Raw genomic sequence first — 23,220 nt, 5'->3', positions numbered from 1 at the left:
CAATTGATGATATCCATATTTATATCTACAGCTGAAATCTACCGAATTCCTCAACCTGGACGCCATCTTAGAGGACGTTCTGGTGCGGCTAGCATTGTGTCCTTTGTGGGAACATATTAATAACCTCTTTGTTGAAGCTTACACGGCTAACAAATCAATACAGAGTCTTGCGACTAACATGAAGTATGCAAGAAGTCAACACTACACACGACTGGGTATAAAGGTACGAATTTCAGGCATTAGTATATTGAAAAAAAAAATTAGTGATTGAGGGCAGGAATGGAAAAGGAGTGGCAAGGAAAAAGTATTTCAAGTGGGGAGGATGCTACTCTCAACCTTGTTTTGATTAGATTTAGGGGGGGGGATAAATGAAATATAAAGCATTTGGAATTTATTTATTGTTTTGCTATTATTTATATATTTATTTATTATATTTATTTATATTTGAGGGAGGGTGGAAATGATTTTATGCCTTTTTCCTTTTTGGCTACCTCCCTTATAAGGGGGAAAAAGCCTTGGTATATGTATGTATGTATATTTATTATTTATTGTTTTGTTATTTACTATGGATGTGCTCTGTCATGCTGTGTCACTTCTCACCTGGGCAGTGGGCAGGAGACAAAGATGACTGTGCTCCCAGGAGGAGCTAAGAGGAGAGGAAAGCAAATGGTTCAATAGATGGGAGTGGGAGAGGTGCATACCTTGGCTGGCTACCTCCCTTCTAAGGGTGAAAAAAGTCCTTGGTATATAGATTTATTTATTGTTATTTATTTATATGTAAATTATTTCTTCCATCAGGCTGAACTAACACCTCCACATGGGGAAGGGCTGGATAAAATGAAGAGTTTGTTGACCAAGATGCAACAAGTATATGCCCCAAGACAGAAACTGGAGTACTTGTTGGAAACTGTATCGCTAATATATCAAAGTGTGAGTTGTCCAAACTTTTTGATGTGCAGAATTTGAAAACTTACCGTTAATAAGTTGAATTGCTTGTACTACAATTTTCCATATAGGAAAATACTATTACATCTAGTAAGAGATGCGAACTTACTTAATCTGTTTTAATTTTCTTTAAATACTAAATGTTATATAAATTTGTTAATTGGAGTGTAGCATCATAACTGTTTGCAAATAGTGCATGTGCAGTTATTACTGTCAGATATGGAGACAGACAATATGACTGAATTCTTTCATCCCAGATGTACCAGAATGGGAGTCAGTGTTCGGTGGATGCAGACGACCTGGTGCCCATGATCATGTGGGTGCTCTGTCACTGCCACTTCGTCTCGGCTGAAGTGGAAGCTGAATACATGTGGGGCTTGTTGCTCACCTCCTTCTCGTCTGGGGAAGCTTCTTACTACCTCACTGCTTTCTCCTCTGCTATCAATGCTGTTAAAAACCTCACACCCTCACCTGAATCATCACCAGGCAACAGCCTCGACTCAGTGAAGGTGAGTAATGGTAGTACGCATATATGCACATACCAAAGGGCCTTCTCCCCGTTAAAGGAGGGTGGCCAAGTCAAACCATACACCCAACACCCGTCAAAACCCATTCATCAGCTGTCCCATCTTAGCACCTTATAGATAAAGGGACAGTACTGTCCTCTGCCACATTGCTAGAGTTGAAGGCCAGCAAAATATAGTACCTCCCCAGTAGAGCCCAACAGCTGGAGCTGGTCATCCCTTCCCCCAACATATGCACATCCTTATCCACTCTAAATAATATATGAAGCCATGTCATCATTCACAATCTGTTCATTCATTCCTGTCTTTTGTACTTTCTTCTTAACTGATAAAACATCCATTTTGTATCCATTGTCCTCTTCACCCTATCTCTCTACCTCATTCTTGGTCTTTCTTTCATGTTCACTCCTGCTTTTAACATGTTTTGCTATCCTTTCCTCATTTGTTCCTTCCATTTGCACAAACCACCTCAATACTTTTCATCTACCTAATCCAGTAGCACTCTCTGCCACACCACATACTGTATCTCAATCTATCCATTCTTGCAGCAACTATCATATTTCTCATATATTTCATCTCAAACATTGAGGCTCTTCCCAGTCTCCATTACATTACCTTGGTTCCATGTGGTGCCATGAGTTCCATCATTCCTCCATACCTCTTGGAAATCACATCCCCAAATGCCTATTTTCCATTCCATCCAAACATTCACTTGTTTAATCAGTCGGTAACCGATTTGATTACAATGAAAAAGTAGTTTGTGGCATAATCCATGGAAGTCATTGCAGTCGAAAAAAATATATATGCGACTTGTCTGTTCATTACAGGATGTATCGATGGTGCCAGATCATGGAGTTATGAAGATCGTCATTCCGGATGAGAAAAATGGAAGTATCGTCACAAGAACACTGCCCATTCGGCCAGGAACAACTACTCGTGAAGTGTGCAAGATGATGGCGCACAAGATGCGAGTCACCAATCCACAGGACTATGGACTCTATAAACTTGTGGATGGCAGAGGTATGTGTACACTAAAAGAATTGTAAGTATAGATGTATACTGTATAGGGGAATGAATGTAATGAGAAAGTCATCTGAAGTGAGCAGCAGCAGCCTTAAGGTACACAGTGAGCTGCTGGATGTAGGTGAGGACTGATAAGGTGCTATTGTGGGTGTGGGGTAGCAAAAGTGAGCAGGTAGCTGGCTCAGGGCATATCCATGATCAGGTGTGGATGCGACAGTGAGCAGCTGCATCTAGGTGAGGTGAACATTGATAACTTGGGTGTAGTAATGGCAGTAAGCAGGTGCAGTCTCACAATGTGCCCATGAGTTGCATGAGATGTGTATTTACCCAATTGTAGTATTTAAGGAGCATTGCTCGTTGGGTTCCATCTCCCACCCTTCAATTTATCATAAAGTGGGAGAGCCAGCTGTTGTTTACGGACAACACTGCGCTTGTGGCAGGATCGGAGGAGGGATTGAGGAAGTTGGTGAGAGTTCGGGAGAGTGTGTGATAGAAGAAAGCTGAAGATAAATGTGGGTAAAAGTAAGGTGATGAGATGTACAAGGGGTGAAAGTGGCAGTAGTCTGGAAGTGAGCATTAAGGGAAAGCGACTGGAGGAGGTGGATAGTTTTAGATACTTGGGAACAAATGTGGCAGGAAAAGGTGGAGTGAAGGTGGAGGTAGAATGTAGATTGAGAGAAGCGAGTAAATGCCTTGGTGGATTAAAAAGTGTAATGAGGAATAGACATTTGGGAATGGATGCTAAGAGGAAGTGATTGTGCCAACACCACTGTATGGGGCAGAAACATGGAACATAAGAGAGGAAGAGAGAAGGAGTTTGAATGTGTTTGAGATGAGGTGTCTGAGAAGTATGATGGGGGTTACTAGGCTGGATAGAGTGAGAAATGAGGAGGTGAGGAGGAGAACAGGGGTGGAAAGGGGGTTGGCAGATAGGGTTGATGAAAGAGTATTAGGATGGTTTGGACACATGGAAAGAATGAGTGAAGAAAGACTAGTAAAAGAGGTATGGAAGGCAGATGTGGAGGGAGTGAACATGAGGGGACGTCCTAGGATGAGGTGGATGGATGGGGTGAAGGGGGCTTTGGGGAAGAGGGGAATGTCTGTTGAGGAAGGATGGGAGAGGACAGAAGACAGGGGTGAATGGAGAATGGTTGTATATGGATGATGTGATGCATGAGGTGGAATGGGTTGGGGGGATGGGGGGTGAGGTAGTTTGTGTGAGCAAATTTTGACGCAACCCGAAGGGATTTCTCCCCGTCTTCTCCTTTTATGTATGGGGGGACGGAGAGGGGGGGTCGCCGATTTAATGAAGCAGCCTTGCTGTGGATGTGCTGTGTCTTGCGACACTGCTTCTGACCCAGGGCAGTGGACAAGGTGCAGGGATGACCCGTCATCCAGGAGGTGCTAAGATGAGAGGGAGGGTGGAAGGGTGTGGAGTGTATTCAGGGATGGAATGGTTGGGAATGATTTTGTCTTTTCCTTTTTGGCTACCTCCCTTGTAAGGGGGAAAAAGCCGTGGTATATGTATGTAGCCTCAAATCCATGTACAGTTCAAACTCAGTATTTGATTTCCAGTCATGAATTTTTCAAGCTTGGGCCATATCACCTAAGTTATACTATGCATTTTTGCAACTGTATGGACAACTCTTTCTTCATACCCTTTGGACTATAGCGTTTCTTAATTTGTTCCCATTGACTTCTTAAAGCCCCCCATCCTTAATGGGATCTCTTGTCAGTGCTGTGATCTTTCGAAGTTTGTGTGTGTGTTTACTGAAGTAAAGGAGCAATGCTCATTGGGTCCCATCTCCTATTCACTATTTTTTTTTCATACCTAGCCTCAAGTTTATGAACAGTTCCAACTTTATCTACATCCTTGATTTCCAATTAACATATTTATATTTGAACTCCTGTATTGCTTGTGAGTGTGTTTACATATACAGGAATTAATTGCAAGTAAAAAATTGCTGTTATGATATTATTAATGTTACATTAGCATAATGTGTCAAAGTAAGACAAAATATAATATTTTTTTTTCCCCTTCTCTTGTACAGAGTCGCTGCTTGGTGATTTGGAATGTCCTCACAAGGTCAAATGGGACTTGACTAGTCATGGCTTCCATTGCACATTTGCTTTCAAGCGCACTGATGCAAAAATCGCCTGGCCATTCCTCACAGATTGAAAGAATTCCTTTGCACATTTGTTCTGAAAAAGGTGGTTGCTTACATCATAACTAACACTAAAGTGAAGAGGATCTGGTGATTCACGCGAATGCAAATAAGGAAGCCAGATTTCTGTGGCAGTCTGCTTTACCATTATAAGGTGCTTTCTCTTTGTATACCCAAATTATATGGAACACGATTAGCAAATCATGTACATCTTACTTTATTCTGGCAGTTTACATTCCCAGTGCTCCACCATATTTGCAGCTTTGTGAAGCACAAAAGCAATTGCGTAAACACCTCTCAGAAGTGTTGGTTTCAGAAGTTAGTGAATGAGAAATGGACTCCCAAGTGCAGTGCAAAAAGGATTGGTTGAATTTAAGGTCTACTGGGTAAACATCACTTGCTCAGATGGTAAAAAACCCATTGAGACTCAGTCATGAATAATCACTAGCAGTGTATTCTGCTTTCAGCAGGTACAACCACATCCTACATGCCTAAAAGTTTAACATGAATTAATACTACTCATTTTCTTTGCCTATGCTTAGCAAGGGCATGAAAAGTTATGTTAAGAGATATCTATACCTTGTTTTCAACAGTCAGTGGAAGCTTAAGTAATTAGATGGTGGGCAAAACGAGATATTGGCACTACTGAAAATAGTGATATTAGATCAAGGTCAATTACCAAGGAAAATCTCCCAAGAACTGGAAATGTGTTAACTTGTAATAGTGTACACTTCATAAAACAAGCTGTTGCTTGTAAGTGCAAGTCACATTCTCTTCTGGAAGAATGAAAATGTAATTTTTGTGTGTACTAATCTGTGTAAAGGAAAATTATGAAAAGAATGCTGTGTTGTGTCCATGAAGACGTGGATATTAGAAATATGGGCATCACGAGACTACAGCTCAAAGTTATGGTTCCTTTCTAGATGTAATATTTCAATTTCCTTGTCAACATTGCCAGTATAACATTCATCTTCATGTTATAACGACATTGCTCACAGGATGAACTGTTACCCATCTTTTTTCACTGAATAATGCTCGTTATACATCAACTGGTCCTTGTGCGTGTCGAATTTTGCAATAAAAATGTTAAACAATTTATAAACAACATTGCTTAAGTGGTGCAAAGATTCATTACCATTTCCTAGATAAGCAGGCAAGTTTGGTGCATCAAATGTGTGGGTTATGTTTTCGGCAACCCTTTGGTACTCGTTTTCATTAAGCTTTAAAAAAAATAATTGCCAGCTTTGAAAGTTAAATGCCAAATCTTAAAACTGCAGTGAATCTCTGAATAGGAATGTCTTTACCTCAAGGTTGTCTTGAGGCAAAAGTTTCTTTTTCCAACCTTGCCAGAAGTACAGGAACTATCATTAAACCATGTTTTACTGATGGGATTTTGAAAAATCTTCAATGTTGAGACCATAAGTCTCAACTTGTTCTATTGAACATTTCTGCACTTTATTTTCTGGAAGTTGATAAATGGCTAAAAGAGTACAAATTCCCACTAGTTCCTATGCTTCAGGTGTGGTATTAACTGTACCTTTAATGTTGTCCTGTTGTAAACTTTTGCATTTACTGTTCAGTAAGTTGTCCTGATCTTAGACTGTACCCTAGTAAGTACTAACCAGAGACAGCCCATAATACTTGTCAAGTTTATCATGCCCACTGAAAATGTAGGCTTCGAATACTTTGAAGATAAGTGTAAAACCTCACTTTATAATGCCATGGCTTCACACTCACATGTAATCTCTTGTATGACCAAGTTTACACCTGTACAGAAAGTCACACTAAGCTTCAAGTCGAGTAGGTTGATTCATTGTATATTCTCATACATATTCCTTTTTTGTGTAATTACTGTGTAAGTACGAGACTAAATGTTTACACAAGTTCTATTATTGTACAATAGCCCCATCACACACAGGCCTTAGGTAACTCATGGGATATTCTCACTCAAGTTTTCTGTGAAGTCATAGAGGCCATGTCAAGACGACTATAAAAGATTTGTATTCACACTTGCACATGAAGTTATACTACAATTCTTTAATTAGGCCTTTACGATTTCTGCAATTGGTGATTTTCTTATTTCTTTCCTCGCCTCTGTCACTGTGCTACGGTATCTGGTCTTTACCATTGTACTTCAGGTTTTTTATACTTTTGTAATTGCAAGGTTAATCATATCATAAAATATATATATATATATTGACCTGTAGCGGTTCTGGTGCAGTTATTGAGAAATGAAAACTCTGAAGACTTGTGTACAGTAGATTGTGTATATAATGCTAAATGGCTGTGTTATTATTGGTGAATGCAAAGCCTTCAGGGTAACAAGTAGAAAGATTCAAAATGGTTACTATGAATCTTAAATTTTGTTTTCTTTATTTCAACCTGGTGCTAACAGGTAAGTGTGATTGCATATGCTTGTGTTAATCACAGGTTACAAGAAATAAGCTATCCTGTAAGCAGCAGTCACAAGGTCAGGTGGTCATGCACATTTTGTACATGTGCGTATAGTGTATATATATATACCTTGCTATATAGTATGCAAAGTTTTATTAGAGGCTGACCCACAGAAAAAATAAAATAAAAAATAAATAAAAAATAAATAAATAAAAAACAACAGGAAGGTACATGAAAGCTTTCATAAAACACTAATAACCCTGTAGGCTTTGACAAAACCATCCCATGTCTAGTCAGTGCTTGGTAACTTGTAGTTTGCATCAGTTGCTTCTTTTATACCATAAATATAATGTGTGGCAGATGAGGTAAGATTGCTGGGCACCATTCATTATATGTCCCACAGCAAGTTTGGATGAGACTTGCTTCATGTCTGGAAATGTGTAACTAATAAAACATAAATACAATTTATAATTTCATTTTCCTTAATTATTTTTATTGAAGAAAGCCATACCATATAATTTCTCATATAGTAATGCGCCACTTGATCATAGATCCTGCTGTTCTTTACACAAAATTCTACCTTACCATGTAGTATTAAGGACAAAAATATTGATTCACTATTCTACTAAGCAGTAGTTTTTTGAGCAAATCCACACATCACTAACATACAACAAACACAAATAAATGCCAGTCTAGAGCAGCCACACCCAACCAGTAGCAATCAGACCCTAATGCCCAATTTCACGTGCTTTGTCGTATGTTGGTAACACTTGGACCTGCCCAAAGGAAACTGCAATGTAGAACGGACACTAAACTCATAACTTTTTGACGAGACTGGAAAAGTGGTAGGTGTGCACAATGACACACTTTCTTTGGTCTTATACCCCACATGAATCCTATTTCTGCCTAGTCAAAGCTACTACTGAACATCAAAAACCAATTAATGTTCATCTCAAACACAATAAAGGTTCACACAGCAGTATCAACAAATCAACCAGATGACCTGTTCTCTATTCCAGAAATTAAACATTGCAATTTTTTTTCCTAACCATTTTTTTTTTTTTTTTTTTAATATTGGCTACTTTAATGAGAGCTCCTGGAAGAAAAGATATCCTGTTCCCAATATGGCAGAAATCATACAATAAACACTACCCTGGTTCTGTCGATGTGCAATATCTGCTACTCCCAAGTGAGCAATTATACTCCAGCTGTATCATGTGTTGGCTCAGCATTACAAGTTATACCTAATGATTTCAATACAAAATTAACATATTTTGGGACAAGAGAATGGAAAGATTTAGCACAAGCTACTTCTCGATTATTGCCATGCTAACATTGCCCCTCACCTTCAACGTTTACTCCATACTCGATGTTGCTGCAACATCATCTATGTCTATGCCCAGTAACTTCATCTCCTCAAGTTTGTCAAAGTGATCAGACTGTCCAATATGCTTTAAGGTATCTGAAATGTCCCCAATGTACGGTTCCTGAGGTTCTTCCTCCGTGTCCATTGGTACTTCGTCCAGATCATCCTTTTCTTCTGCCATATTTGGTTCTGTGCCTGGTGGGAAGAGAGGATCCTCTGGGACAATGCAGCTGGATTCTGTTGCACCCATATGGACAGCTGGAAAGACTGCTGCAGCAGGATCCATTGTCATGCCTATTGAAGTAGCTGGCATTATGGTACAAGGCCCCATCCCTGTAGCATTTAACGGATCAGCATGAAGACTCATTGCAGTCACCGAGTTCATGTCCATCCTTCCAGCATGGTCCTCCATGCCCATGTTGCTGTCTACTGAAGGCATGGTGATCTCTTCTGGCTGATAAAAAGCAGACCCATCCTCTTGCATAGGCTCCTCTACAGCACTGAAATCTGAGGTCACTACACTGGTATAAGTTTCAGAAACTTCTTCCTCCATTGAATCAAGAGGAGTTTCACTTTCTTCCTGTTCTTGCTGCTCAGTTTCCTGCTCCACATCTCTTTCTTCCTCCCTGGCAGCGAGACGAGCAGACTGCCTTCTGCTCCGCCTTGTAGGTGTTGCTACTTCCTTTAGCAGTGCTTGCTTTGCTGCTTGTGATTCCCTACCACTTCGACCTCTTATCTTACCACTCCTACAGATTGTTTCAATTTCCAGTTCTTCATCACCTTCCACTTCACTTCCAGTACCACCACCTTGTTCATGTTCATCTTGTTCGTCTTTTCCTTGTTCATCCTCTCCTCCTTGTTCTTCTTCACCCCTTTGTTCTTCCTCGCCTCCCTGTTCTTCTTCTGATTTTGCCTCCTTTTCCTCTACGTCACTTGATGTCGTCCTGTACTTTCCTCTACCTTTTCCTCTCCCTCGTCCACGTGAACGCCCTCTTCCTCTTCCTTTCCCTCTCTTGCCCGTAGGCTGGCTATGCTGAGATTCCTCTGGTTGTTCCTCCTCTTTTACTACCTCCTCCTCTTCCTCTACTTTCTTGCTCTCCAAAATTTCTGGTTCTCCAAAGCTCGATGAACAATCACTGCCCACATCAACGTTTTCCTTTACTTCTTCCACATCCTCCTTTTCTAGTCTTTCTTCCTCCATTTCAGCTTTAGTGGGGCTATACATAACATTTCCCCCACTATCCTCATCATCTCTTTCATCTGCACAACCAAAGTGTGGGGGCAGTGGGATGCTCTTAATTGGCGATCCTTCAGCTTCCCTCCTCTCCTGTTCCTCTTCTTCAGGACTATCGCTCACTTGTAAATCAAATGTTCTCATGGTCTTTTCTTCCTCTAAAGCTTTCTTAAGAGCCTTAGCTGCTTCTGCTTTCCTGATGGACTTTTCTTCCTCTAGCTTCCTTGCTAGTTTCTCTTCCTCAAACTTTCTTACGAGCTTTTCTTCTTCTAACTTTCTCACGAGCTTTTCTTCCTCTAGCTTTCTGGCCACCTTTTCTTCCTCCAACTTCCTGGCAAGCTTTTCTTCTTCTAGTTTTCTGATGGTCTTTTCTTCCTCTGATCTCCTGATGGGTTTTTCTACCTCGAGTTTCACATCCGACTCAGGTGGGAATGACAAGAGCACTTCTGTTTGTTCTTTATCATCCATATCCATATCTTCTTCCAAAATATGTTTTAGTCCCTTACCTTCTAACTCCATTAGATCATAAAGCTTTTCCATTTTCTCCTTCATCTGCAAAGCCGAACCCTTCTTTTTGAAAAAAGGCATTTTTCCAATTAATGGTAACTTGGGCTTGGTTGACATTGTTGAAGTCGACTGATTCTCATCCCTTGGTTCTTTCTCGTTATCATCATTCTTCTCAGAACTCCTCTCACTCTCACTACTCTTCCCAACAGATGAACTCTCTCTCTTTACTGTATACTGTGGAGAAGGAGAAGGAGTGTCAGTGAGAGAACTTTGTTCTCCTCTCCCTCTCTCATGTTTTCTTCTTTCATGTCCTTTCCTGTCTTCATACTCCCTCCTTCCTCTTTCCTCACGCCACTCATACTCTTTCTTTCTTCTGTCCCTCTCTTCCCATCTCCTTTCTTCACGATCCTCCCACCTCCTGTCATCCTCATCCCTATCACGCTTTCGGGAGGGGCCTCTGGAGGCAACTCTGATGCTTCCATACTGCCCATCATCACCACCCACCTCTCTATCCTTAATGTCCTTCCCCAATTCGCTCTCTTTTAATGCTTTGTGTCGCATTTCTGCCAGCTCTTTCTCTTTTGCTTCCTTCTTCAAGCCTTTCTCCCTCTCCAAGGATTCGAGGGATTCTCGTTTTTGTTTTTCTTGATTTATTTTGAAAGTGGCATAGGCACCCATCTTGGCTTTCATGTAACTTGCTTCATACATTGAATTCTTGGCTAAGTGATTCTGCAAAAGAGAGAAAAGAAACTTGAAAATTACAGGACATCAATTATTAGTGCTAATCTGAGAGATGATAATGGAAGAGAACGCAGTAAGGGGAAGATGGGCAGAATATTTTAGGGAGTTGCTAATTGTGAAGGAGGATAGGGAGGGAAAGATAGTTGCAGTGGGAAATGTAAGAAAATGAGAGTGATGAGTGAGGAAAATGGAGGAGAAACAAGGAAGGATGAAGTGAAGGCAGTTGTTAAGATGATGCTTTATAATACCTGCAAAAAAATGACACATGAATATATATATATATATATTATATATATACACACACATACATACATTCACACACACACACACACACACAATTTTTACAGAAGATCCACATTTGCCAGGACTATAAATAAATAAATAATAATAATAACAATAATAAATAACAAAAAAGAGGGGTCACAGAGGTTTTATAAAATAGTCTCCTTTTTAATTCTTTCATATCTTACAACTTAATTAGCACCATGTATTTATTCTAGCTACTGCTGTAATATAATTCTGCCGAAATAAACTCGCTCAACTGCAAAAGCAACCTATCCAGCCAAATTAACCCTTTCAGCATGTTTTTCATCAACATTTATTCTAACTGGTACCTGGCAATTTTACTCCAATCACTACACAGAGAATGGGTATAACCTGTCAAGCCTATCTCAATTTTTTTATTCACAATGTTTTACCAATAATACTTTATGTAATGATATCTGAAAGGATATGGGTGGGAGTGTTTTTATGCCTTTCCCTTTTTTGGCTACCTCCCTTGAAAGGGGGAAAAAGCCTTGGTATATGTATGTATGTATGTATCTGAAAGGATGACTGGAAGTGTTCTGGACATGAATGTGCTCTGGGGAAAGAATGCTGGAATGTCTCATTTTCATCTGGTGGAGATGAGATTGATAGCAGATAAAAGGTGAAGAGAGGGAGGCTGAGAGCTGAAAGTGAGTAAAATGGTAAGTGAAAATGATAAGGGAAGTGGGTGACTACTAGGAGGAATAGAATGTAGTGAGAGAAAGGGAACATGGGAGCAGGGAGTATTTCCCAAAGAGGATGTATATCAGAAATTATTACCTGGTGGCCAATAAAACTGACCAAGCTACCAATTAATAATGAACTGCAAATAGAAAATGATGTACACAGAATCTGATAAAACCAACATTTTGTGCCTTGTAAGAGATTAAGTTACCAATCAATAATAAACTGAAATTGGAAAATGATGTATACAGAATCTGGTATATATATATATTTATATATATATATATATATATATATATATAGAGAGAGAGAGAGAGAGAGAGAGAGAGGAAAAAAAAAAAAAAAACCAGAACTCTTTCAATCCTCCTTTTGGGCACCACTACATTAACCCATTAATCTATACACCAAAAGTGTCTCCTTTAAATGGGCCAAGTATACTTGTTTATCATTCTTGCACACACCTCTTTCAATACAAATCTCCAACAGTACTCCACTACCTTTCCTTCCTACCACCACATACTTCTTACTACTCTATCTACTGGCTCATACTATAACATTAAGATCCTTTAACATTACATTAACCTTTCTCCCAGAACTTCACACATCAATTTAAATCTTTCCAAAATGTCTCTCTCCTACTAATTTTTCTCACTTGCTACCATGGGTAACTCACAAATGCCTATGTCTCATCCCAGTCTCACCTTTGCCAACATCATCCTCAATAACACCTCTCTCCATTCACCATTCCTGACCATCCTACAATGCTCAACTCCAAATCACTTTTCCCTTTCAGTTCTGATTCATCCAACTTTCACACATCCATCTTCTCAAATACTACCAATATTCCTTTTGGTTCTAATCTGCAGTGCATCCATACACCCATTAACTAGTGTTCTGGCTGGTGTCCTCCTGGACCCTGTTATGTTTTGCCTAGTCGCATAAAAAAAAAGGAGGATCCCTGGTCCCTTCAGTCCCATTTAATCACCTATGTCACATGTCATAGGGGCATCACAAAGAGGCAGTCTTAAAAGCGGTAGAAAAGTTCCAGTAATACCAGAGAAGGAACCTGAGCTGGGGTCTGTTGAGATATCAAATACAGCTTATAACATTTCTGAAGAAGCTGTAACAGCAATGATTTTGCCGAATTATGATTATGATAGAGTGAGAAATGAGGAGGTGAGGAGGAGAACAGGGGTGGAAAGGGAACTGGGAGATAGGGTTGATGAAAGAGTATTGGGATGGTTTGGACACATGGAAAGAATGAATGAAGAAAGATTAGTAAAAGAAGTGTGGAAGGCAGAGGTGGAAGGAGTGAATATGAGGGGGCGTCCTAGGATGAGATGGATGGATGGGGTGAAAAGGGCATTACAAAAGAGAGGAATGTCTGCGGAGGAAGGACGGGAGAGGACAGAAGATAGGGGTGAATGGAGAAGGGTTGTGTATGGATGATGCTGTGATGCATGAGGGGGAGTGGGTGGGAGATGGGGGGTGAGGAAGGATGTATGAGAAAAAAAATTGATGCAGCCCGAAGGGATGTCTCCCAGTCTTCTCCTTTTCGGCATGTGGGGACAGAGAGGGGGGGTCACCGAATTTATGAAGAGGCCTTGCTGTGGATGTGCTGTGTCTTGCGACACTGCTTCTGACCCAGGGCAGTGGATATTATGTAGGGATGACCCATCATCCAGGAGGTGCTAAGATAAGAGGGAAGGAGGAGGGTGGGAGTGGAATATATAGGAAATGGAATGGGAGTGTTTTCTATGCTTTTTTCTTTTTGGCTACCCCACGTGTAAGGGGGAAAAAGCCTTTGGTATATGTATCTATGATTACTTCATTGACAAATTGGAATCTAATGAATCTACTCCTTTGAAGGTTTGGGAAAGGTCTTTTCGGGAAAAAGACAAGATAAAGAAGGAAAAGTAGAGGAAAGAACAAGAATTTATGCAAAAGGAAGAAGAAATGAAGGAGTAAATAAATAAATAAATACATAAATAAAAAAACAAGAATTTATGCAAAAAGGAAAAGTATATAAAAGAAATCTCAGCTTCTCAAAATCATCAAAAATATGGCAACAAAACATGTTGCCAAACAGTACATGAAGAAGTTTTCAACTAAAAGATCGAAATAATGTGATTACATTTTATTGTCAAGCATCAGATAAAGACTGGAAGCACCCAAGGCCGAAGGCTGTAAGCAAAGCAAGCAGCACCAGAAGCAAAGGCACCAACAGCACAGCTGTGCCTTGTAAACTATAGAATGGGAAATGTGGCAATTATGAAAGCAAATGAAAAAGATAAACAAGTGATGATATGGAAAATTTATAACCTAAATTCCTATCAAGATCATGGAGGGAACATTTAAGTTGATGAAGAATAAGAAAAAGACAACGATGATTCCCCATTTACCAAAAGAGAATTCCCTTCCAAGACAAAAATAATATTGGATTGTGTTCAGGCCATCACAGGTGAGCCAGTTATCACTTACAGGTGACACTACACTAGCAGCAGAGTTGAAGTAAAGACTGAAGCAATTAGTGGAGGAGTTTAGGAGGGGATTTGAGAAAAGAAAGCTGAAAATAATGCAGGCTAAAATAAAGTGATGAGATGTACAATGGAAGATGGTACCAAGTATGAGAAAAAACTTTAAAAGGAGAAGCCAGAGGAAATGGAGGGGTGGGGTGAATGTAAGTTATGGAGTAAAGGAGAAAGGTAAATGTCTGAGGGAAATGAAAAATGCCAAAAGAAATAGGTACATGAGGATGAACACAAAGAAGACTGTATGAAGAGGTAGTTCTACCCAAAACACTGTATGGAGCATACTTGAAATTTAAAGGAGGCAGAGAAGGAAAGCCTAAACTTGTCCAAGAAGTATGGTGGAAGTTACAAGAATGAATTTGTAAGAGGTGTGGAGGTGAGGCAGAGTAGAGGTGGAGAGAGATGACAGACAGGGAGATCAAAGCATACTGCAATGGTTTGGGCATATGGTAAGTATGAAGTAAAGACTTGCAAAAATAATGTGGATGGCTGAGGTGGACGGAGTAAACCTAACTGTAACACCAAGAATAAGGTGGATGGACTAGGTGACAGAGTGACTGGATGCAAAAGGAATGCCCATCAAGCAGAGAGAGAAGGCAAAAGATATATGCAAGTGGAAACTGGCTGCGAATGGACAAGAAATTGACACATTTTAAAGGGATTTCTTATTGCCTGCCCTTTAAATTCCCCAGTGGATGAAGGGGGTTACCATGTAATGAAGTTTGGGCCCTGCTGTTTGTGGGGACAGGGATGATCCTTCATCCACATGGAGCTAAGATAAATACAACAAACAGGTTCAAGATAGGTGTGTGTGTGCATTATTTACCTATGCTCATGGTGTCTCATCTTTGTATCTTGCAGTGACTAGTTTGCTTTTAAATTCATGTATAGTTTTTACACACACTATTGTTTCATCCAGTTTGTTCCAGACATCCACTGCTCTGTGTGGAAAACTTTTTTTCAGATCTCTTCTATAACTGTCCTCTTTCTTTCCATGTCCCCTTGTATTTTTCTTATCCCAATATAGTAAGTCTTTTATATCAATGACTTCCATGCCTTTCATAATTCTGTAGATGGTAAGCAGGTCACCTCTTTCACTTCTTTGTTCCAGAGTTGGTAAATTCAGTTTTGGCAATCTTTCCTCATATGGCAGGTTTGAAAGTGTTGGGGCCATCTACGTAGTTGCTCTCTGGATTCTTTCAATTTTCTTTAAATTCTTTTTGGTACTACAGCCTAGGCCTTATTAGTGTGACTATTTTTTTTTTTTTTTTTTTTTTTTTTTTTTACAATTTCTATTAATATGTGATCACTCTTCCCAAATGGTGTTTTGTATTAAATCTTATCCACAATTTCAGGTTCTGTTGTAGATATTAAATCTAGTCTTGATGGTTCTCCATTACTCCTACATAGGTTTTTTTTTTTTTTTTTTTTTCTTTACCCCTTGTGTCATGGTGTGTTCTATAGTCAAGTAATAATTTCCCCATAGATTCTCTCCACCTTTCACTGTCATCTCTTCCTAACAGATTTCTTTGCAGTTAAAATCTCCCATAAGTACCTTCAGCATCTCATTTAACGATTGCCTTGTATCTTCTAACATTTTTGAATGCTTGCCCTCTCTCCAAGAGCCTGTTTTTGGGGGCACATTAATCACTACAAACTTTCTACTTTTCATGTGGCTATCTTCGACTTTTATCACAATCATTTCCACACTTTTTACCCTCTGTAACCTTCATCACATTCAAGTTTTTCTTGGCCAGAAACATGACTCCTCTGCCCTGCTTCCCATCACTATTTTTAATCCAATGATTATATAATCCATGTCCAACACTATTTGGTGGTAGTTGACCCCTTAATTTCGTCTCTGCAATTCCCATTGTGCCTGGTTTTTCTTCTGACAGGTAACCATTTAGTTCACTTAATCCTGAGATCAATCCATGTTATCATAAACCATTTTTAATTTCTTTCTTTCTCCATCTCGTTTTCTGTTCTTTTTGTTTCACACACCTGAGCATACAAATTTTTCAGCATCATGTCTAAGCCTCCAATAGAACTTTCTTTCGGTCTCCATTCTCTTCACGTTTTTTTCTTTAGCTTCACCTCTTAGTGTCTTTTCTCTCCTCAACATTCATTTCTCTTTTTATCCATATATTGTTGTAGTGTTCACTCTTTGCTAACTTTCCTGATTTTGCTAGTATGTCTTCTATTACCATTTATGACCTTAATTTTATCTTTAAGAGATTGATTTCTTTCTATTGAATAGTCCCATTCTTTATACTTCTATTTCCTTTTATAATTCTTGGTCTCAGTCTTGTACTTATAGAATTGTTTTTGCTATTTCTTGCTGTTTTTTCTCTCAAGTACCTATCCATGCCATGTTTTTCCTATAGTCCATATACAATACACTTTTTTTTATCAATTGTATCTCTAACCCAATTTGCTTTTTCTTTGATTACTTGAATAACTGTGTCCTTTGCATTCTCCTGCATTTGTTCTTGTACTATCCCTTCATTTTCTGTTATCATTCCATTTCTTAATCTTCTGCAAATTTTCCTGTCCTAAATTTACTTCAATTCTTTCAGACATTGCCTCTATTTTTTAATTTACATTTTTTTTTTAAGTTTTCACTATTGGTGGTATCTGTTTTTCATCTTTTCATTTTCACATTTAACCTCAACTAGTTCTTTTTTCAATCCACTTATTCATTTCAGCATTCTTTTTCTTTAAATCACACACCTCTTTGTTTACTTCAAAAGTAGTCCTTTCTTAAATTCATAATCTGTTTAGCTCCATGGATTCTCTATTCCATGAGTTTCTATCAAAACTCATTTCCCATTCCATGTCTATAATTTCATTCAAATTTCTTCTTTCGTACTTGCCAAATCCAGAAAAAGGATCGTCAGCACATACACTCAGCAGTCCCCTTGGCATTTCAAGGCCTCTGTTTACATTAAGTTTCAGTATAGCGCCTCCAGAGGGCTCTGTGTTTGTCGACATTCGATTAAAAATCATCACCATTTTCACTTGATCTTCTTGATTTTGTTACATTCTCTCTTGATAGACACTACCAGCACTCCTCTAGATAATTTTGTGTGTGTGTGTGCATACAGTACACCAAAAGGCACTTTCTCCCTTATAATGAGGTGGCCAGCCAAGGCATACACACATCGTTCACCTATCCCACACCATTTGTTGTAGACACTACCAGCACTCCTCTAGATGATTTTGTGTGTGTGTGCATACAGTACACCAAAAGGCACTTTCTCCCTTATAATGAGGTGGCCAGCCAAGGCATACACACATCGTTCACCTATCCCACACCATTTGTTGTAACATATCTTGGCTTCAAAATATACATAGCATGTTGGTTAACAACTTAATCCCCTGTCCCACCTCTAGTTGTGTGTGAAACCCATACTGATGCTGACCACAGAGTTACATGCGGTCAATCATGAGGAACTTCAAGGGCACCCATAGGAACCAAAGTCACAGATTACTCATCCAAGTCAGGCAAATTTCCACTTACAGAAGAATGCTAACCTGCTTTCCTACTTTTGTTGTCCCTTTCTGCTGCCTCCTTGAATCCTTTACCACTCCTAAAAATCCACCTCTTCTTTTGTCAACACTCCTGTGGTGGGGGGAATAAGAATACCACCATGTCCTATGCATGTCACTGGTGACTAAATGGGACAGAGGAGAACTAATAATCCCCTTCTCTTTCATTTTTTCCTGTGAAGAGTCAAGGCAAAAAAGGGGCTGGAAAGAATTCAACCCAAGCCCTAATGAATGGGTCTTTGAATGTGAATGGATTAAGAACAAAACAGAATAAAAAGGAGATTGGTCATATGTTTGATGTGAAGAAAGATGTGTTAGCATGAGGTAAAACTATACTGACAGGGCGAGTTTGAGTTTGGTAATGTGGTAGGTAATGTTGAAAGTGAAGAGAGGGCAAGGAAACAAATTTGTAGTTCAACTGGCACTTACCTAATTGTATTTACACAAAGAGTATAATTATACCTACTTTTTTGGGGCACTTTCTCTTAGCCAGGGATGCATTATGTCACCAATTAAATGAAGCAGCCTTGCTGTGTGTATTGTGTCTTGCTACATTACTTCTGACCCAGGGTAGTGGCCAGGATGCAGGGATCTGTCACCCAGAAGAGCCAAAATAAGAGGGAGGGGGTGAATGGGAGTGGAGTATGTGGGGATGGAATGGGTGAGAGTGGATTTTATGTCTTTGTTTTTTGGCTACCTCTCTTGTATGGGGGAAAAGGCATTGGTATATGTATTTACACAAAAGGAACTACAAAGCTTCAGTCCCTTTTTTCTGAAATTACCATGACTTGTTTCCAAATCACATTTGATGCCAGGTTGTGTTATATCATCTGCTAGGCCAGTGGTTCTCAAAGAGCATTTCACATAATCTCAGAGTGCTAGAAAGATGTTTAAAGGATCCCATGGCAACAAGTTAAACACCTATCACATCAAAAAAGGTAAGATTTGTGATGCTAAGTACAAAACTCTGTAATTTTATTTCTTTGTGTGTGTGTATATTTACCAAGTTACCTAGTTGTATTGTACAGGAAGGGGAGATATGCTCGTGGTGACCCGTTTTTGTATCTCGCAAGATCATGTGTGTACATACACTTTACACACACACATTTATACTGATGTGGCCTACAGGGATTTCTGTTCATCTTTTCTATTTACTTACATGGGGACAGGAGAGAGGGTTGCCATGTAAATGAAGCACTGGGGATAAACCAGTTTCAGCAGTTGGGCCCTGCTCCATCTTGTTGCATTGCTTCTGACCCGGGGCACAAGGAGCAGGCAATTTTTTCAAAGGGAAACAAACAGGTGTTGGATAGGTGTGCGATGGGTGGAGGGTGGGTGCATCCCTTGGCTGGCTCAACTCCCTTGTGAGGAGAAAGGAGCTTTTTTGCATGAATATATTACATATAGGTTGTATATTTGTTATATATATATATATATATATATATATATATTTACATGTGTATGCCTGGATAAGGTACACAAACAGTATGCAATAGTAACTATGGCAATTTTTCAACAGAGTACAAAACCTCTATATAATTTTAAAAATTCAGAGCAATTCATGAACACATATGGGACAATCTAGTGCACCAAAATTCCTCATCTATTAAGCCATCCCCTCCACCCTTTAGCCCAACAAGAAAATCCCTCCAAAGAGAAACAAGACACACACTAACATGCTATTCAGGTCACCATCCAGCACAAAAACAGTACCAGTACAGAATATGCCTGCTCAAAGAAACAAAACTGCCCCAGATACATCTATCATACAGAGGACACTGAACACCTCATCTTACACTGCCCCACCCTAGCCATATACAGACAACACAATAGCTTATGGGCCAATTTGGTGGCTGGTGCCAGTTACCTAGGAGCTGTGGGACTCGTGCAAAAGAGGCCTAGAGCAATGGATTGATTGAGCTCATCATTGGCCCACTCTTCAAAGAAAGAAAGAAAGAAAAAAAAAAAAAAAAAAAAAAGACAGAGAGAGAGAGATAGAGAGAAACAGGGTTTTCCCACAAATCGCTTATAGAGTGTATACCGAGTTGTTGGTGTGCATGATTGTGTACAATGTAGTCTTCCATATGTATGTATGTATGTATGGTATGGGGTGAAGTTTTGCACCCTGCACAGTTGGCTGTGGTCATCCAGTCTCTTCTGGTAATTCAGAAGGGCTTGATGGTGGCTGCACTGCAGTCTGGCCAGATAGACCCTGTCCTTTCAGGGGAAAGATGATTCAGAGGGATATCAGAAGGGCATGCAGCAATGTGTTGTCTTTCAGATTGTTGATGGAACAGTGAGTGATATGATTATGGATAAGCTTCTGGAGGGTGGTGTCTGGTGGCTGTGGAGGAAGAGAAGAAAATATATGTGTGTGTTATAGGTGTTTGGGTGCTGTTTTGACATTTCTTGGCAAGTGTGGATGTTCTGCCATTTAGTGTGGTGATCTTTGAATTTGAGGACTTCTGTTTCATGTGTAGATGGTCTGTAGGTGTTGCATCTATACAGCCTGTAATTGTCTTTAGGGCTTTGTTTTGTATAGTCTGTAGGGTGTTGTGGTGCATCTTAGTGAGATTAGGGGCTTATGTGGAGCCAGAAATAACAATGTTTACTCTTGACATTTTTGGACATCACGTAGCCCCTTGGCTAGGAAAAACTTATTCAGGTATTAAAGAATGGAGAATGGTTGTGTATGGATGATGCTGTGATGCATGAAGGGGAGTGGGAGGGGGATGGGGGGGTGAGAGAGTATGTATGAGAAATAATTTGACACAGCCAAAAGGGATGGAGAGAGGGGTCGCAGATTTGATGAAGCAGCCTTGCTGTGGATGTGGTGAGTCTCGTGACACTGCTTCTGACCCACAGCAGTGGACAAGATGCAGGGATGACCCGTCATCCAGGAGGTGCTAAGATAAGAGGGAGGGAAGAGGGTAGAGGGGAGTGGAGGATGTTGGGGATGGAATGAGTGGGAGTGGTTTATGCCTTTGATTTTTGGCTACCTCCCTTGTACAGGGGAAAAAGCCTTTGGTATATGTATGTATTAAAGAAAAATTTTAAAAATGGGAGATTAGCCAGTTGTTGTTTGCTGATGACACTATGCTTGTAGCAGGATCAGAATAAAGATAAGGAAGTTAGTGATGGAGCTTGGGAAGGCGTGCAAAAAAAGAAAGTTGAAGGTAAATCAAGGTAAATGTAAGGCAATGAGGTGTCCATGGGAAAGGATGGCACAAAACTGAAACTTATTATTATGGGTGAGAAGCTGTAGGAAGTGGATAGCTTTAGATTCTTGGGGGCACATGTGAGGAGAAAGGGAGGAGTGGTAGGAGTAGAATGTAGATTGAGAGAAGTAAGAAGTGCCTTGGAGGGTTAAAAAGTGTAATGATAAATAGACATTTGGGAATGGATGCTAAGAGGAAATTGTATGATGGGGTGATTGTGCTGACAGCACTGTATGGGGCAGAAACATGGACCATAAGAGAGGAAAAATTTAAATGTGTTTTGAGATGAAATGTCTGAGAAGTATGGTACGATTTACTAGGTTAGAGTGAGAAATGAGGTGAGGAGGAGAGCAGGAGTGGAAAAGGAGTTGGGAGATAGGGTTGATGAAAGAGTATTAGGATGGTTTGGACACATGGAAAGAAGGAGTGAAGAAAGATTAGTAAAAGAAGTGTGGAAGGCAAGAGGTGGGAGTGAATGTGAGGGGGCAACCAAGGATAAGATGGATGGATGAGGTAAATGGGGCATTGAAAAAGAGGGGGATGTCTGTTAAGGAAGGAAGGGCGAAGACAGAAGTAGGGGTGAGTGGACAATGGTTGTGTATGGATGATTCTGTGGTGCATGGAAGAGGGGGGGGGGGTTAGGCAGTGGTTCTGCGTGAATGATATTTTGATGCATACTAAGGAGATTTCTCCCTGTCTTCTCTTTATCTGCATGAGGGGATGGAGAGAGGGTCGCCAATTTGAATGATGCAGCCTTGCTGTGAATGTGATGTCTTGTTACATTGCTTCTGACCCAGGGCAATGGGGGAGATGCAGGGATGACCTGTCATCTTTTTGTATGCACTACAGAAACAGAATTTAAGGGCAATTGCATCATTTTATGTGGACAAAAGACAGTTTGCACTGCTGTTATTTGATGGTAGTTTGGTCTTGACCTGTTCCATTCACACTGATACCATAAATATATTACTTAACCAGAGTAACAATAGAGAAAAAAAAAAAAAAAAAAAAAAAAAAAAAAAAAAAAAAAAAAAATAATAATAATAATAATAATAATAATAATAATAATAATAGTGGAGAACAGAAGTGGATGGAATGAACCATGGTTTTTTTTTTTTTTTTTTTTGCAAGGACGAGGCAGATGGATAGGGGTGAGAGGGGCACTGGATACAAAATGAAGGTCTACTGGGCTAAGATGAGCTTATGGAAAAGGTGGGTTGGAGAGAATGGTTGTAACTGGAGGAGAGAATGGTTGTAACTGGACGAGGAAATGACAGCACAAAGGGACTGTTCGTCTGCACTGACAATTTATAAGTGAAATTGAGGGGGGGATTACCATATAGTGAAGCTATGGGGGGTAAACCAGCTCTGGCTGTTGGGCACCTGCTGTGTATTACTGCACTGCCTCTTGAGCAATGGCAGGGGACAAGGGCAACCCTTTATCCACAAAGTTCTTAGATGAAAGGGGCAATGAATGGGTTTGGTATAGATATGGGATAGGTGTTGGGTGTGTGTGCTTAGACTTGGCCATCCCTTTTATATGGGGAAAAGCCCTTTTGGTATACATATGCAAAAATAAACACAATCAGTTCATCTCATACATTTGTGTCCCATCTATGGAACAAATATAAGCACAAGACATTTGTATATAATTCTCTTTTGGAAAAAAAATTATCAATTAAATGTCATGGAGACTGACAGGAAAAAAGTAAATAAATAAAAAAAATAAGTCTTGATGATTAACATGGGACTTCTGTAATACTCTAAAACTGAGAGCATATTGACCTTAGATTCTCCTCCTTTAATTCAAGGATCACTCATCTGGCTGCGTTCATCCATTAGCTGGCTTTTGCACTGTTAGCTTCCATTCAAACTCTCTTTACATCAACGTGTGTCCAAAACTCATTTTAGATGCTGAGGTTTCTGTGGCAAAGCAGTTGTGGGTCTGTCGGAGGGTGCTTGTGTTGCAATTGGCACCTCACACTGTGGTTGCTGTCACTAGACATGGAGGAGCTTATCAGATGAGACTA

At 39.8% G+C, this 23,220-nt stretch overlaps 2 protein-coding genes across 16 annotated transcripts in view; one reads left to right on the top strand and one right to left on the bottom strand.

Annotated features, from left to right (window-relative positions):
• Positions 1-7,515, top strand: part of spri (Src homology 2 domain-containing protein sprint) — a 120,508-nt gene extending 112,993 nt beyond the window's left edge. For all 11 annotated transcript variants that reach the window (XM_076174037.1, XM_076174036.1, XM_076174038.1 and 8 more), the window contains 5 exons: positions 32-223; positions 799-930; positions 1,203-1,454; positions 2,297-2,489; positions 4,544-7,515. In XM_076174037.1, coding sequence (XP_076030152.1) covers positions 32-223; positions 799-930; positions 1,203-1,454; positions 2,297-2,489; positions 4,544-4,671 — 897 coding nt within the window. In that variant the 3' untranslated portion in view covers positions 4,672-7,515. The remainder of the gene's footprint in view (positions 1-31; positions 224-798; positions 931-1,202; positions 1,455-2,296; positions 2,490-4,543) is intronic.
• The window catches only part of LOC143018558 (uncharacterized), a 39,547-nt gene continuing 23,837 nt past the window's right edge, over positions 7,511-23,220 (bottom strand). For all 5 annotated transcript variants that reach the window (XM_076174026.1, XM_076174028.1, XM_076174029.1 and 2 more), the window contains one exon: positions 7,511-10,887. In XM_076174026.1, coding sequence (XP_076030141.1) covers positions 8,407-10,887 — 2,481 coding nt within the window. In that variant the 3' untranslated portion in view covers positions 7,511-8,406. The remainder of the gene's footprint in view (positions 10,888-23,220) is intronic.

This window comes from Oratosquilla oratoria, chromosome 35 (assembly GCF_046742065.1).
Source record: "Oratosquilla oratoria isolate Oo_2021 chromosome 35, ASM4674206v1, whole genome shotgun sequence".
In the NCBI taxonomy this organism is placed as follows: domain Eukaryota; kingdom Metazoa; phylum Arthropoda; class Malacostraca; order Stomatopoda; family Squillidae; genus Oratosquilla; species Oratosquilla oratoria.
The sequence above is the reverse complement of the archived record's forward strand: the minus strand, read 5'-3'. Positions and strand labels throughout refer to the sequence as shown.